This window comes from Macrotis lagotis, chromosome 8 (assembly GCF_037893015.1).
Source record: "Macrotis lagotis isolate mMagLag1 chromosome 8, bilby.v1.9.chrom.fasta, whole genome shotgun sequence".
NCBI classification, from domain to species: Eukaryota; Metazoa; Chordata; class Mammalia; order Peramelemorphia; family Peramelidae; genus Macrotis; species Macrotis lagotis.
The window spans coordinates 129,438,862-129,455,636 of NC_133665.1; the positions used below are offsets into that span (position 1 = coordinate 129,438,862).

Sequence of the window (16,775 nt, forward strand, 5' to 3'; positions counted from 1 at the left end):
ATTAAAAGTGAAGTTGGTAGAGTATACCACATGGCCACTTTTCTTTACCTGAGCTCAGATAATTCCCCCTACTAATCTATTCCTCTATCATACCCTCTGTACCATTGATCTGAGGCAGATAGTGTTCAGCTTCCTTAGAACTGAAGTCCCAATGAACTTGAGGGGCATTCCATGATGCTGTTACCCACCCCCCCTTTTCTGGTAATTTTTGACTAGTATTTATATAGGGGGAAAAACAGAAAGTTCCTGAATACTTGCATACATACATACTTACATATCAATATATAATATATATAATATATCAATATACAATATATAATGTATGAATATGATTTCTGTATCATCAGTAGCCACTTAAGAAATTAAAGTGAGACACCTGCAGTTACAAAATAACAGTGACAAATTGTTATCTGATTCACAGACTTAGAGCTCTAGTCCATCACCCTCATTTCAGAATTTCCTGATCTATTCTTATATTTAAGCTTCAGAATGATCCTGTTTTGATGGTTATCATTACTTTAAAGATATCTTTGAATCTGTGACTCCTTCAGGGCCCTTTGATCAAACAAAACTTTTTAAAGAGCTATGAAACTATGAACATGATTTCATAAATAATAATGAATAATAGATACTCATCAGAAGATACATAGATAAGATGACCAGAAGTCTTCTTCCTGCTTTAAAAATCTATGATCTGAAACTACATCTTATTATATAAATGTATTTTTAACAATGAGCACAGATGATATGTATTTTAAAATACCATCTTGGTTTGAATATAGAATGGACTTTTCCTTTCAAATATGGCTCGTATAAAATTTGAATCTGGCCTATAATTTGTATTTATTTTTCAATGTGTATATTTATATGTACGCACAGAGATATATACATATATATAATTTTTATTTGTATTTTGCACAATTATAACTTTGAATATTGAGAGTAAGTAGCCCTTGAGATTAATTGTTCCCAGAATTTAAGTACTATCAATACTATTACATAATTACTGACTCTATGATTTACAAGTAAAATCTCTACCTACTGAATGTTCTATAGGGAATTTCCATTTCCTAGCTACCTAAGAAGACCACTTTTTCCAATCCATTGTTGGTTAGTGTGCAGAATCTGAAAATGCAGCCTTAATTGAACGCAACTCATTTTATTGCTAGCCTAGGCAGAACATAGCATAAATCCATTGCACAAAAGTCTAAGGCATATAAAAACCAAACATGCTTTTGGATTATCTCTACCTCTTGCTAATCCTGATCATCAAAAGACATCCATTTCTGTCATAAATATCTCATCATGTTAGCTAACATTTATATAATGCTTTAAGGCAGTGAAGTGTTTTATAAATACTCCCATTTTTTCCCTCATAACAAACCTGTGAGGTAAGTGCTATTAAAATTAAGGTAGATGGAAGTTCAGTGATTTGCCCAGATGTCATATGGATAATAAGGAAAGATTTGAATTCAGGTTAACTTGAGTCCTCTCCTAGATGCCGCTTTGTAATCTCACTTGATATGGAGTTAGTGATCATTCCCACCTACAACTGAAATTTAACTTTACACAATGTTAGGAAGCAATCAATAGATTGGAATCTCCAGATTCCAATAAATATTTATTAAGCACCTGCTATGTGTAAGATCTAAGTTCTTCATCTATTAGATTCCTAAGTGAATTACATTTCAGAAGTTTATTGGAATTCTAAATGCCCTTTCCTGTTTCATTCCAGAACTTTCCTACTAGGACTTCTCCTTAACCTCAGGTTTTCAGGACTTCAGGAAATTGTTATTACTCCTCGCAAAAAGGCTAAAAGAGAAAAAATTGGCAAACATAGTTACAGTGAGTCAGGTCTTGTTCATGTAAAAGCTTTTGTAAGCTGACAATTGAACTCCCCTTCCTTAACTGCAAATCCTGAAGGGTTAGGTCTTTATATGTTATTTTGGATTTCACCTCCCACCATCAGCCCTATGATTATGGTGGAAAGAAATAAAATAGCATTTTAAAAAGACATTCCATTACTCATGTATTTTTTTATTAAGTCCAATTGTCTCTTCCCTTCAGATTAAATAAATTTTAATGCAGCTTTACTAAACCATTACTAATGTCCATCAAAAATAAGAATTTTATTTGGATCACTGCTATGTATATATACGGACCCATCTGTTCATCATTGATATAGTTATTCAACTGTCTATATTAAGGAATATCAGAAAAGGATTTAAGAAAAATTGAAAAACTTGGAAATGGAGTCTACATGAGGACAATTTGTTTTCTAAGATTTTTGGTGTATTAACAGACTTGAACAACAGATGTTCTTGGTGAAATAAACCTTTGGGGCTCCCAAGTTAGACTGGGAGAGCCTGTTTGATGTGTACATTACAGATTTCAGTAAGTCAACAAAGATTTAGGGGAATTAAGACATTTGGGTCAAAGAGAACAAGTAGATGAGAAAGAATAAAGAATTTTTAGTAAAGTCATAATGATCTTCATTGTCTTACTTGAAAATTATCATCAATTTATTTTAATGGAAGCACTACAGTTTCTTCATCCAGCCAAATTATCTCTAAAGTTCAACTGTAATGTTTGTGTTTCCAGTTTATTTTCCCCAAATAAATCCTTGGTGGGGGGAGGTACCCAAAATTTTGGCTTTCCATAATATAAACACCTTGAATTTTCAAATTTTATCATTCAGTTTGTTTTCTGATACAAATTTACTTAGATCATTGAAATACAAAGAGTCAGGGGGGCAGCTAGGTGGCAGCAGTGGATAAAGCACTGGCCCTGGAGTCAGGAGTACCTGGGTTCAAATCTGATCTCAGACACTTGATATTTACCTAGCTGTGTGGCCTTGGGCAAGCCACTTGACTCCATTTGCCTTGCAAAAAAACCTTAAAAAAAAAAAGAAATACAATGAGTCAGGTCAAAACTAAAAGGAACTTTAAAGAACTTCTAATCTAACCCCTTTCTTTTTTCAAAAGTAGAAACTGAGAACTGAGGAAGCTAAGTCACTTACCTGTGTTTACAAAACAGATTAATTATAAAATCCACAATTCCATACTTCAAGCTCAATGTTTCATTAAAAAAGCAACTTCAAATACCTTCAAGTCACAATTTCGTTTGCAGGTAAAAGATTATCATGATGGTATCACGATAGGGCATTTGGTCTGTGGTCAAAAGGACCAAGTTCAAATCTCAGCCTGTGCTACTTACCAGTTCTGTAACCCTGGGAAAGAAATTTATTCTTTTTAAATTTCTCCCCAACCCCTGCAGTCACATGCAAAAGCAAGTTTCAACACTTTCAAAATGTTGAGTTTCACATTCTGTCCTTTCCTCTCACCCCACTCCCCACATTGAGAAAACAAGTTAATGTAGGTTTAAAATGTGTAACCTTGAAAAACATTACTACGATAGTCATGTTGTAAAAGTAAACATAAGTCTCCCCCTCCTCCTCTACCACACACACACACACACACACACACACACAGAAACCTCAAGAGAAATAAAGAAGTAAAAATGTATGCTTCAGTCTGGGCAAGAAATTTAATCTCTTAGCCCCAGATACCTCAATTATAAAGTGGTCATAGTAATACCACTTACCCCACAATACACAAATGAGATCATATTTGTTTAAACACACACACACACACACACACACACACACACACACACACACAACACACACACACACAGCACAGTAGGAAGCCCTAGTTAAATGTTTGTTATTTCCTTTCCCTTTTCCTCCCTGAACCTCAGTTTTCCTCTTCTGTTAAGATTTTTGGAGTCTTGGTTTGCTCATTTCTAAAATAAATTGGGGGGGAGCATAATATTAACTCTGCTTGCATCACAGGATAAGGGAAGAACATATTTTATAAATCAGAGAGCCTTACAGAAATGTGAATTGTTATTTCTGCTATCTCATTGTTTCCATAATGCCACCTGGAATCTTAGGTGCTTGTTGTGATGAGTCTCTAGAAAACCAACTGTGTCCTAGGACTGTATCATTCCAGAATTCAAGTCCATTTTTTGTCAAATGCCATTTAATGGATATTTCTTAGAAAGCCCACTATGTGCTTAAGCATTCAATTCTCTAGATTTTCATTTCAAACCTAAGGATATACCAAAGAAGTCCTGAGTCTCTACTCTCCCTCTAGGAATGGAAGCTTTCACAAAGTGCTCCTATTTCTTACCAAGTAGAAATAGCAATTTCAAATTACCAGCTGCTCTCAAATGCTTAATTTTGTCTCTTTCTACAACATAAAAATCCTTTAGCTCAATTGTTCTTATTCCCCTCCACCCCTTCTCTGTTCTAAGTGGTTTGGTTTATTTGTTTAGTTGGGGGTTTTTTCCCCCCTAGAGACCTTCCTAGGCAGCTTAGTGGTTGTAATGGATAGAGCATAGGCTGGTAGTTAAGAAGACCCGAGTTCAAATTTGACCTCAAGACTTTTAAGAGCTATCGAACCCTAGGCAAGTCATTTCAAACTGTTTACCTAAGTTTCCTCATCTGAAAAATTCCTCAGAATTATTATGAGAATCAAATGAGATAATTGTCATAAAGCTTTTAACTCTTCATAGCAGTCCTATAGAAACGTTAACATTATCATCATTATTCATTATCATTATTCCTCAGTTGACTTGCATAACATGTATTCTTTTCTGTGCAATCAATAATTATGTCCATATAGCACTTTATAACTTACAGTGTTTTTTTTGCTTCCTCATTTGATAATGCCAACAACCCTGTGACATGAACAGGGTTTATGAAATTATCAATTTAATTTCTCAACAAAGGACTTTCTTATTCCATTTCCCTTGTTTTACAGACCTGGGCTACCTGACTAGTAAATGATGGAGTTAAGACAGAAGTGTAATTTCTTGTTGTTGCTGTTTGGTTTCAGTCTTGTCCAAGTCTTCACAGACCTATTTGGGATTTTCTTGACAAAGATATTGAAGTGCTTTGCCATTTCCTTCCCCAACTCATTTTCATAGATCAAGAAACTGAGGCAAACAGGGTCAAGTGACTTGCCAAGGGTCACACAGTTAATAAGTGTCTGAGATCAGGTTTGAACTCAGGAGAATGAATCTTCTTGACTTCAGGCCTGATGTACTTCCCTCTAATTTCTACAAATATTATTTGCCTTAAACCACATTGCTTATAGATTTTTACCCTCCAGCTGGCAGTAGAAGAGTCTTGGGTCTTATCAGACACTAAGTGATGACAGGTGCTGGATCTTTTTCATTTTCTTTCTTTTTGCTTCTCTTTTCCCTGCTTTCTTAAATGTGATTTATCCTCTTTTACTTTATCAATGACAAGAGGAAAAAAAACAATTTTATGTTTTAAGTATATTTCTTATTTTGTTGCACAATACTGGGAGAAAATCTGAGCCTCTTGTCTTTGAATCCTTTAAGCAGCACAGATTTTCCTGATCCCCAATATAGCCCACAGAACATGGTATTGCATGGTGACATGGAAAGATCATTTGAATCTAGAGACCAAAAAATGTGGACTCAAATCACATTATCTCTCTGAATTTTTCTTTCATCATCTTCAAAATGGGTATGTGAAATTCTCCCTATTTACTTTTTTTTAGATTTTTTTTTTGCAAGGAAATGGGGTTAAGTGGCTTGCCCAAGGCCACACAGCTAGATAATCATTAAGTGTATGAGGTCAGATTTGAACTCAGGTACTCCAGATTCCAGGGCAGGTGCTCTATCCACTGCACCACCGCGCCACCTAGCCACCCTCCATTTACTCTTAAGAGTATTGAAAGTAGTGAAATGCTTCCTATCTCCTGATGGAAAGGTGAGGGTTTCAGAGTACAGTTTGAGAAGTATTTATGCATATAACCAAGGTGTTTTCTCAATAGGAGAGGGAGGGAGAAACAGTGAATCTTTATTTGAAAATAAAATTTTAATTTAAACATATAGATATACCTTTTACTGTATATTATGTAAGTATATTTTTTAAAGATAACTATAGAAGTAAATTATTCTTTGATATATGAGCTAGTTCTGTGGGTGGGCAGAGGAAGAAGCAAGGCAAACAAGGGGAAAATTTTGGCAATATAAAAGAAGATACCAATAAGAAATTTTTCTTTATGCAAAAGTAGAAAGTATATTATAAGTGAATGGGTAATTTTGTTAAAATTCCATCTGGTAGGAAAGGGTTGACAGAGTTATTTATTTCAGAAGATCCTTTGTAAGGGTAAAGATGAGCTTCTGCACTGGCAGGTATGAGCTATAACCAATTCTAGCCCTTTAACAACTAAACCTAACTTAGTGGTGTTCCATGGGGGGGGGGGGGGGAGAATTATTGAACTTCTCTTAGATTTAAAGTGCAAAGATATCTTGCAGAAATAAAATGTCTTGCCCAGGGAAACAGCATGATACAGTAAAAAGAGGGCAGCTAAGTGGCATAGAACCTGGAGTCAGGAGGACCTGAATTCAAATGTGGTCTCTGAAACTTAACAGCTCTGTGATTCTGGGCATGTCACTTAATCCTATTTGTCTCAGTTTCCTTCTCTTTAAAAAGGGCTGGAAAAGGAAATGGTAAACCACTGCAGTATCTCTACTAAAAAATTCTCAAATGATGTCACGAAAAGTTGTACACAACTGGAAAAGGACTAAACAACAGTCAGCGAAAAGATAATTGGACTTGTAGTCAAATAGTTTGGGTTCAAATTCCAGGTTTGCCACTCAGACACAGAAAAACCATGGCAATGCTCTGAAGAAAAAGACACCGAACTTTAGAGTAAGGATTCATAATGTATGGTCTAGATATTACTTTGTTGTTGGTGTTTTGTTAATATTTTTGGTTCATGGTAACATACTTGACTTCCATTATAATATTGTATATTTTTATACATTTTTTTAGGTTTTTTGGGGGGGTTGCAAGGCAGTGGGGTTAAGTGGCTTGCCCAAGTCCACACAGCTAGGTAATTATTAAGTGTCTGAGGCTGGATTTGAACTCAGGTACTCCTGACTCGAGGACCAGTGCTCTATCCACTGAGCCACCTAGCCACCCCTTTATGCATTTTTTTAAAAGGAATCCATGACATTTTTTAAAAAGTGTAGAATCCCTAAAGGGAACTACATTAAGTTTATTATATGTATGACTTTAGGAAAATCACTTAATCTCTCTGGCTTCAGTTTCCTCATCTGCAAAATGAATGAATTGTCCCTCCCATCTCTAAAAAAGATAATACTAAGAACCTAAGAAGAATTATAAGTCAGAGGTTGGAAGACCTTGATCATGTAATCCAGCCTTTTTGTCTTACAAATAAGGAAGCCATTGAGGTGATCTTTTCCCCCAAGTCTACCCAAGTAAATAGTAATTCCTTTTAACTCCAAATTCAGTTTCCTTGGTACCCCAGCCCCTCCCTCGCTGCTTTAGATTTGGTCTACAGAAGCGCTGTTACTGGGTATCTGTTTCTGGCTCCTTGTAGGAAAACATTAAATTAAGTATTTTGTACTGTTTGCAGAAGGAAGGCAGGAGAGGGCTGTAAGAGTTGTGTCTTTGTTATACTTAAGTCCATTTGTTATTGGATTAATTGAATAGAAGCAACTTTGAAAAGCTCAGCTGGAGCTCCCTCTGCTGGCTCCCAAGCTAGTGATTATAGTACTGTGCATCACAGCAAACCAAAAGGAATTTTTCAGTTTTTCTTCATTATAAGTTAGAAATATAGCTTTAGATGAAAAGACAACAACAAAAACCAGACTAATGGTCTCATGTCTTTTTGCTCAGTCTAGTCAGGTACTTAGGTACCTTGCCGTCATGTTTCCCTTTTCTTGGTCAACTTTCTGAAGTGGGTTTAATTATTACCATTGTCATGAGAAACATTTACCATCAGTTTCATCTCCTTGACCTTCACAACAATTCTCTGGGTTATTTTGTAAATGAAGACTGTCTTGCCCCAGAGGTCACACAGAGTAAATGGATTTGCCTGTGATCACAGAGCTAATATGTCCAAGCAGAGTTTGAATCCAGGTTTTTCTGACTCTAAGATTGATCCTTTCTGTACTGGGCAGAGCTAAATGGGTCCAGGAACTAGACCTATGATTTCAGGGGATTAAGAAACTCCAAAATGAGGAAACTCACTCTATTAGTGCAAGTCAGCGCCTTCTCTCTAACTTAGAAAATTATCTAGAGTAATGGGCACTGTCTAGACCTCAAAATACATTGCTTGGGGCCACACAACCAGTATATGACATAGAAGAATCTTAAAGTAAGGTTTTCCTAACTCAAAAGACAGCCTTCTATCTCTTCTACTAGGGTTTCTTAACCTAACCATTGAAGAGTTGGGGGGGGGGGTAACAAGATATAATTTCTGCCTTTAAAAGATTATTATGATAGAGTGTGGGATTGATTATAAAGGAGTGAGTCTAAAGACAGGAAAACCAGCTAGAAAGATTTTAGAATAGATGATGAGGCCATAATGGGTAGATGGAACTGGGGCTGGGGGAGCTCACTAGGAGAAGAATATTTGAATGTCTATGACTTTCAGTGAATTTGTCTTTCTTTGTTTTCTCATCTCTGTGTGAAGATAAAATCATGAAGCTGGATTTATATGGCACAAGAGAAAAAAAAATCACTTGTTTTCTTCCTAACTAGACTTTATCCAGTTGTTTTGGTTTTTTGGTATCGATTTGTCTTACCACTTGTCATGTGGATGTCTCACATGTGAATGTGTTAGAAGTGATGCCACTTACTATGTTATTGTCGGTGTGTTCAAGTGTGGATGATGACAAGATACACATGGTCTTTCCTTTTCTCTGTAAGCAAAACTTAGGTCATATGTCCTGTAGCTTGTGTCTGCATGTTGTTGTGTTCAGCACTATTGACATCTGCCTCAGGACTCTGAAGCCTCATAGCTCAATAAGAGTATATATACGTTTATATATATATATGTATATGCATATATATATATGCAGAACTGTAATGGCATATCTTAAAAAAGAAAGGGTTTCAGATACCTAATCCCTCTATTGACTCGGTTGTCTTCTTCCCCTATCCTCCCATCCCCTGCAAAAAAAAGAAAGAAAGAAAATAGATCTGACATCGTTTGAAAGACACCTGATGTCAGCTTCCTACAGAGATTTGCTTTTCCTTACTACAGTTCTATTCACTAGTAGGAAAAAAAAAAAAATCCCTTACACAATTTTGCCTTTAAATGAGTGTGCCATTTTTTTCATAAATGTGTTTGAAAATGATATATAATTTCTTGGTCTTCCCCTAATATGTTCATATTTAGACTGATCAGAAGCATGAACTCTTAGGTCCTCTAAGTTTGTTCCTGTGTATGTTTGGATATTTGTTGTTTGCAGAATGTTCATTGTTGAAATGTAATTTCATCTCCCTAAGCATTAATTTGGAATTTGTGCCAAATTCTATTTCAGTGTCTTTAAAGAATTTTTTTCTGACAATATAACCATGATATCTCTGTAAATTCCTTGAACCATCTTTGATCTAGGACTTGTTTCCATTATGGGAAAGGAGTACTAGATATGTCAGCTACTAACTAGCTATGGAAAAAAGGAAATATGGAGCCAACGTGTGTAAATGGGTAAGATGTTTGAATGAAGTCAGGGCTGGTCCTCATTCACCTTTGTGTCTCCAGTACCTTGCAAATGGGTCCCTTAATAAATGGTTGCTTAATTAACTCAAAAGAAAAGATAGAATGGTTTCTATAACTTAATAAAGGAAAAACTGGGCAGTGCATTTCACTTAGTGGACACATATTAAATGCCCACTCTGCGAAGAACACTGCATCAGTCACTGGGAAAAATACAAATTTTGAATACAACTATAAGGTGCCTGCCTACATGGATAATACATTATATAGTAGTATGAGGTATGTGCCAGCTCAACTAAGTACTGAGTGGAGTGTCTTAGGAATTAACCACTCAAATTTTGCTTAACTATACTAGTTTTATCATAGTATCCTTTGATTCACATCTTTGGAAGAGTGTCTAAGAAAGGGGTTCTTTGGGAGCCTTGTGATCACACATGAACCCTATGAGGAATCTCTAACATAATCATCACAAAGTTGGTGAGGAAACAATTAAAAGTAGAAACAGAAGAAGATAATATATTGTCCCCTGACTTCTCCTCAATATACAATCATTTTCTACAATATACCTCCTTCATTAGTGTTTCAAGTTTGGATCTCTCAGGGCCTGGACTTGAGTCCAAGAAGAAAAAAAACAAAAATCCTCTGGGTAATAACAAAAAAAAAAGGTAAATATTGCCATGGCATCTGTGTGTATTGATTAAAAATAAAAATAGTCCTTCTTTGGAGCTACAACTTTCAGTCTTAAGACATTTTACCTTTATTTTCAGCTAAGGACAAAAATTACTTTTTGACACTGGAAGAGAATGGATGTATAGAGCATATCAACTTAATAGATTAAAAAGATCTACCAGCTTGCTCCAAGAAAATATTCTCATCTTTTTTGATTTTAGAGTATCTCACTACAGTATCCCATAATTGGGTTGTGATTTTGCACTGATTGGTTTTTATACTAGAAACTTAAGTGGCTTTGTTTCAGTAATATGAAAAGACCTGGATTTGGTTCTACCATTAATCTAATTGAATGCCATAGGGAAAGTGACTTAGACCCTCTTGTCTCTAAAATAAGACAGAAACTTCCTCTCTTATCCTTTATAGGAATGATAACAGTTTGTTAAGTATTTTCTGAGTAACTCCTTTTAAGGAGTTTCCAGGCATAAAAAAGGAGTCATTTCCCAGTGATGGTTTCCAGATAGTTTTAATATAATAAAAACTAATATATCTAATCTAAGTCTTCAAAAACTATCCCAACGGTACATTATAGATAATTAATATTGAAACCAGAGTAAGGCAGAAATGCCCTTTGAACTAATTATTAATTAGTCCTGTTTTTCAAGAGAAAAGATTGTGATTTACCTATATCCAGAGATCTGTTGTCTATTTGGCCTCTTGATTTTAAATCTTATTTGTTTGAGAGGAGATAAACATCCCCTACCTCATCACCACCACCAGTACAGAAAATTTATAACAAAACTCATTTTTGAATGACCCTCACCCACAGCTTGAGCAGTTTTTAAACAGAAAATTGAAGGAACTTGGGTGCCATTAGTGGTCCTCCAGGTAAGAAGGTAGTCATGAAAGGAAGATTAACTTCTTGACCCCACCCCACTTTCCCAATACTGAAGACATGCATAAAAAGGAGAGAATGATAGTAAGAGCTTTTGGGTTATGTGTCATAAAACTTCTATTTCTATATCAACTTTGGTCCTTTGAACTAAGGATGGGCTAATTTTTATTACACTTGCTTTTGCTACTGAATTCAGAATATTCAAACCTCTTAGAAGCCCTTGGATATTAGAATATTTTCCAAATTGGCCTCAGACCTACAGAACAATGTATCTTTTTGGACTTGTGAAACTTTGAATTTGTCCTTTACAGCCTATTAACCAACTGCTGGCTAGCACCCATTTGCCTAATAAGCTCTTGTAACCGATTTTATACCGCTTTATGTGTCTTACCAGAGCGGGGGTCCAAGTGCTTGTACTGGAAAGCCACGGGGAGTTGTTTTTTTAATAAGCATATTAGAGACATTGGGTTTTCACACACAAAGTCAAACTCAAAGTCAAACTTGAAGCTTTCAAATATTGCTCTCAGCATATGGATGTGCTCAGTAACCTGCACACTCACTAACATAGGTTTGGGATGCCCAGTTAATTGAGGTTTTTCTCTTCTCTCTGAACTGCTGACTTTTTGTCTGCTCTTCCTTGCATAATGATGACCTTTGCTTGAACATACAGTAGCTTGTACAGCAGAAGTGTACTGTCCTGCCTAACTCTGTGTGTCTTATATTGTTTTACCTTGTAGGGTCCACCCTGAAACGTCTATGCCTAGGCAAAGAGCACAGTAGTAGTAATTATCTGATTTTTTTTCCCCCTCCTTTTCATGTTTTCTCCATTGCATGGGCTCATTTCCTTTCTTGGCTATACCATTAGGGTTTCATTGATGTTCTTGCAAAAATGGTACTGCCTGGACACTATGAGTGAATGAGTAGACAGACAACTGTGTCTGTGAGTGATGCCTGTTGAGTAAACCTGGCTGTTGTTTCTGTGGAAGTGGCTGCTCTGCTTGTGTCTGGGTTGTACCTGTAGCTTTGGTACAGTAGCATCTCTGCTCCTTACCTCATCCTGGCTTCCTGCTTCTTCATCCTTGCTGCTGTTTGTGACATTACCAATGTTACTTCAGGGGCTCCTTCCCCCGTAACCCCCAAAATCCATAAATTACTAATAACTAATTGGCTTCTTTTTCTAAATTATAAGAATATATATATTCCACAAAGTTTGGTTTGTTTGTTTTTTTTTAATAAAATAGAGTGAATGTCTATACAAGATGAAAGATGTCCAGGATTAAATAGGTTCCCGGTTCACCTGGACTACTTTTTCAGCCACTGGCTGAAAAATTCCAATTAGAAGTAGAAGACATCTGTGTCTGTGCTTGTTCATTGCTAATTACTAAAATAGACTCATAATAGTGCATTGTGTTTCTGAACTGTTTGTTTGAAGAGATGGTCTCTAGTTAAATCATTTTGAAAATGTTAATTTCAATTTTCTCTTTTTTTAAGTTTTTAAAAAAAAGTGCCTTCAAAAAACCTTGCATTCTACTTTAGTCTGTGATAGGGCAAAGTATTTATTTCCCCAGGCATTGAACCAGGCTTCCTGCTTTCATGCAGGTAAAATGCAGGCTGCTTCGCCAACTCACAAAAACAGTAAGTTAGTCCTTGACTTAACAACATGCCAACCAACACTAAAAGAAGCTAAACTTCTACCTCCAATTCCCTTCCTAATACTTTTTAAGTTAATTTAGAACCTCCATATAACTGAAACTTGTTGAACTTTAAAAAAAAATCTGGCCTCCTGTAAGAAACATTTTCCTCTGGACATATGAATCTTGTCACCATGTTCTTTCTTATTCACTCTACCCCATGAGGTCCATGCTGTTCCCATTCTGGGAACCAAGCTTGGAGATTGAGTATTGTACTCACTGAGTACTCAGGGATCACTGAACCATGGTGATGAAGTGCCTGTGGTAGAACAGATGGGTGCTGTTGATAAAAGCAAATTGGAAAAATTCTCATAAGAATGGCCAAGCTATTTGTCATTGCCTTATCCCCACAAGGCATGCTGACTCTTGATAGCACTCCCAAAGAGGGAGGTCTATGTCCTGTGCTTCAACAACATAGAATTCAATGATAGGCAAAATATGGGAAATAATCTGTGATTAGATTTAAAAAAGAAATTAAAAAAAGAAGGCCCCTTTCTGCAGACCAACTCTTGAAGCAAAGGTGTTCTCCAATGCAGCCATATCAGAAATAACCTGAATAGCAAAGAGTGCCTTTATGTTAGCCTTCTAATTGATCCTGCCTTGTGTGTGACTTCCTAGGATCTTCTACCACCAGTCTGGTAACAGGTCCTGAGCCAGTGCCCCCAGCCACCCTGCAAGTCCAGGCACAAGTCAATAATAGCAACAACAAGAAAGGGATGTTCACGGATGATTTGCACAAGCTAGTGGATGAATGGACAAGCAAAACTGTGGGAGCTGCTCAGACAAAACCTTCCCTAAACCAACTGAAACAGAACCAGAAAAGGCAAGATATGGAGCCTCGAGCAAATCCTGCACAGGCACCAAACGAGGCACCAGGCGTAAGTGGTGGTCATTGGGGAAGGCAATATTGTGAGGGGTCGGAAGGCCAAGAGAGAACCTGTTCTTGTCTAGAAGGGGGCCTAGAAAGTAGTGAAGCCTTCTTATTGAACAGCATCGACATCCCTGGGTGGCAGAGGGCTACAGGGTGGTGTCCTGTATCTTTGAAACCAATTCTCTAAGACATGCTCTTCTTTGAAATTTCTTCTCTGCTTAATGCTAATCTGTTGCAGTTCCTATGAGTGTTCACTGATAAACACCTAAACTTGTTTAACCTGCCTCTCTAGTCAATAATTTCCATTATTAATTATACTGCTTGACCTGTTCATGGATGAGTTTGACTTGTGTCTTGGGTGGCAGAAGATTCCTTTGACTTCTGAGGTTCTCTTCAGATTTGGGGTGGTCTATGGACCAAATATTAGTGACCTAAATTCCTCCTTTCCTTCTGCATGTAATTTTTAGTGCTGTTTAAATTTTAAAATGTATTATTTCTGCTCTGATAAACATTTACAGCAATTGAGTAAAGAAGTCATTGGCTACCATATGCTTCCTTCCCTTCTTCCTTCTACCCTCCTCTCCCTCCCTAATTCCCACTTTAGGTCAATGTACCATGAAAGAAATGTTTATGGTACATCTTCTCTTTTATCAACCCCTCAAGAAAAGATCAGGTTCAAGGAAACTTTCCTCCCAAAGATTTCAATAAATAGGTGTTTATTAAGAACCTACTAGGTACAAGACACTTTGGATACAGAGACAAGAAAAAGTCTCTTACCCAAAGAACATATATTCTATTGGTGTGCCTTCAAGGATCACACTTCAGAGATTAAGACTGAACTCAGGGAGAAAAAAAAAACACAACATGGTAGTATATCAACCTTCTTTACCCAGTTGCTTTTTTCTCTTGGGGCTAGGAAAACATACCTTAGTGTAAACAGCATTAGCCAGAGTTTCAGTGATGGTTTCTGGTTCTGACTCCAAAATGGGTTCACTCTATAGTTAACCATGGCCTTTTTACATGGCTTCTCCCTTTTAAAATTCAATTTCCACTCCTGAATGGAGAATAATCATTTCTCTTCTTCCTGAGCATAGACAGGGATTATGCTTGTTACTGATTAGCTCAGGGAAGATTTTATTTGTCCTTCCTCTGCCCCTGCCCATTCAAATACATACAAACAAACCAAGAAGAAAGGTCACTTTGGTACATAGTTCCATTCAGGAATAGTCCTTACAATGGATAACAAATGCCTGGGTTTGTTTTTCTGATTCTTTAAGGCTACAATAACAGCTACGTGAATGACTAATTGATTTCATTTTCATGAATACAATGAGATCCATTTATGTTTCCTCTTATGTTTAGAGGATTCATTGAAAGACTATACCTGATATACAGAGTACCTTGATAAGTTCTTCCATATATCCTACTTTTTTCTGCCTCAATCCTTTGGGGATCCTGTCAACAAATCTATGTTATTTGGAAAATGAACCCTTTTCAAAAGCCAGCTAGGCTTTTGACCTTTTCTTTTCATCCACAATTAGATTAGGGGATAACCTTCTCTACCACCATCATCATCCCCATCAGACCTATTAGTTTTCAGATCTGTGGGTACCTGATACTTGGCTAAAGGAGTGATGACCTAAACAAAAGAGAAAAATTAATTGAAAAATTAATTAATTCTAGGACTTGATCTTAGTAATTTAGCAGATAGTGGTTTCTACTTGATTCTAAAGTAGTAACAATCAAAAAAAAATATCCTTTTCTAAAAAGGAGCCCCAAATTGGTATTTTTCTAACAGTTGTAGGGGGACATCTAGCCTTTCCATAAGAAGGGAAAAAAAACCCTGAAGTTGGATGGGTGCAGAACTGTCTGGGTGTTACCTGGTTAATCTCATGAATCAGCAATTAAAGGTCTGCTAACAGGATACCCCCATTAAACCTGTCCAAGAGCAATTTAAGTGATGTAAAAACAAATGATATCAATAAATTTTCTTTTAAAGTCTGACCTGGATAGAAGATGTAAGTTTTGCTTCTGCCTTAGTCTTTCTGAATAATTTCTAGAAGGAAGTGAAAGTGAGGAACAGGAACCAAGAGATTGATTGCCCCACAAACTGTTTCTTGACTTAAAGTTGAATCATAAAGGATTCTTCCATTTCTACAGTTTGTATATTTTACTGTTCTGTCTTCGATTATTTTCTTAGTAAAAACACCTTTTGAAAATACTCCAGCATTAGTTCTGGTTGAACTGAGGAGGAAAGTCTTCTCTTATACCTTAGTCTGGGTCACAAGAGGGACCAGCATACCAGTGAGTAAGGTGAGGTGTCATTAGTGCCCAGATCAACTCCAAGCTTGAAGTGATGAAGCCCTAGACACTAGGGAGGTGGCTATTATGAAAAGAGAGAAGACTGAGATGTTCTTTCAAAAGAAGAAAAGCCATTTGGAATTAAGGAGGATAAAGAAGATATAAAATTCAAAGCATTGTTAAAATTTGAGCCTGAGGGAAAGGAGATAGATAGGGAGATCAAAAAACTAGGGAAAAAGAATATTAGTCCAGATGTTGATAATAATCTCTTTCTACTGGAACAATCCTATTAGTAAGTCTAGGTCTTTGGCAAACAGCTGCTTAAATTAGCTAAAGAATAATTTTCTCTATATTATGCTGGAAAGTAATTTGAATTCTTAAATCTTGCTGAATTCTCCCAACTCTGTTTTTGTAATTTTTTAGGTTTTTGCTAGGGTTCTGTTTATTTTTGTCATTCAAAGAGAACTGGAAGGTCATTAAGGCATTTTCCACTGTTTACTATCCCAGAGACCACCTAAGAAGAAGAAGAGTTCAGTAATAGTGTTAGATGAAACAGAATTATCATTTCCATCACTCTTTCCCCTACCCCAAGAAAGGAATATCAGAGCTAGGATAGGCCAATAATATATAAGTCCATAATATTCAATGTGACCTCTTTCAGCTATTAACAGGAATTTTATGGCCCTACTCTGTATTCAAACTGTGATTGGCTCGGTGACTGAAATAGAAATGTAAGGGACAATCCCTATCCTCAAGGACTTACAGTTTAGTTG

At 36.5% G+C, this 16,775-nt stretch overlaps 1 protein-coding gene across 10 annotated transcripts in view; it reads left to right on the forward strand.

Moving 5' to 3' along the window:
- WNK2 (WNK lysine deficient protein kinase 2) overlaps positions 1-16,775 on the forward strand; it is a 241,129-nt gene that overhangs the window by 212,314 nt on the left and 12,040 nt on the right. For 8 of the 10 annotated variants that reach the window (XM_074198336.1, XM_074198339.1, XM_074198337.1 and 5 more), the window contains 2 exons: positions 11,877-11,921; positions 13,449-13,708. In XM_074198336.1, the coding sequence (XP_074054437.1) occupies positions 11,877-11,921; positions 13,449-13,708 (305 nt within the window). The remainder of the gene's footprint in view (positions 1-11,876; positions 11,922-13,448; positions 13,709-16,775) is intronic. The other 2 variants (XM_074198335.1, XM_074198340.1) reach the window with 1 other exon arrangement.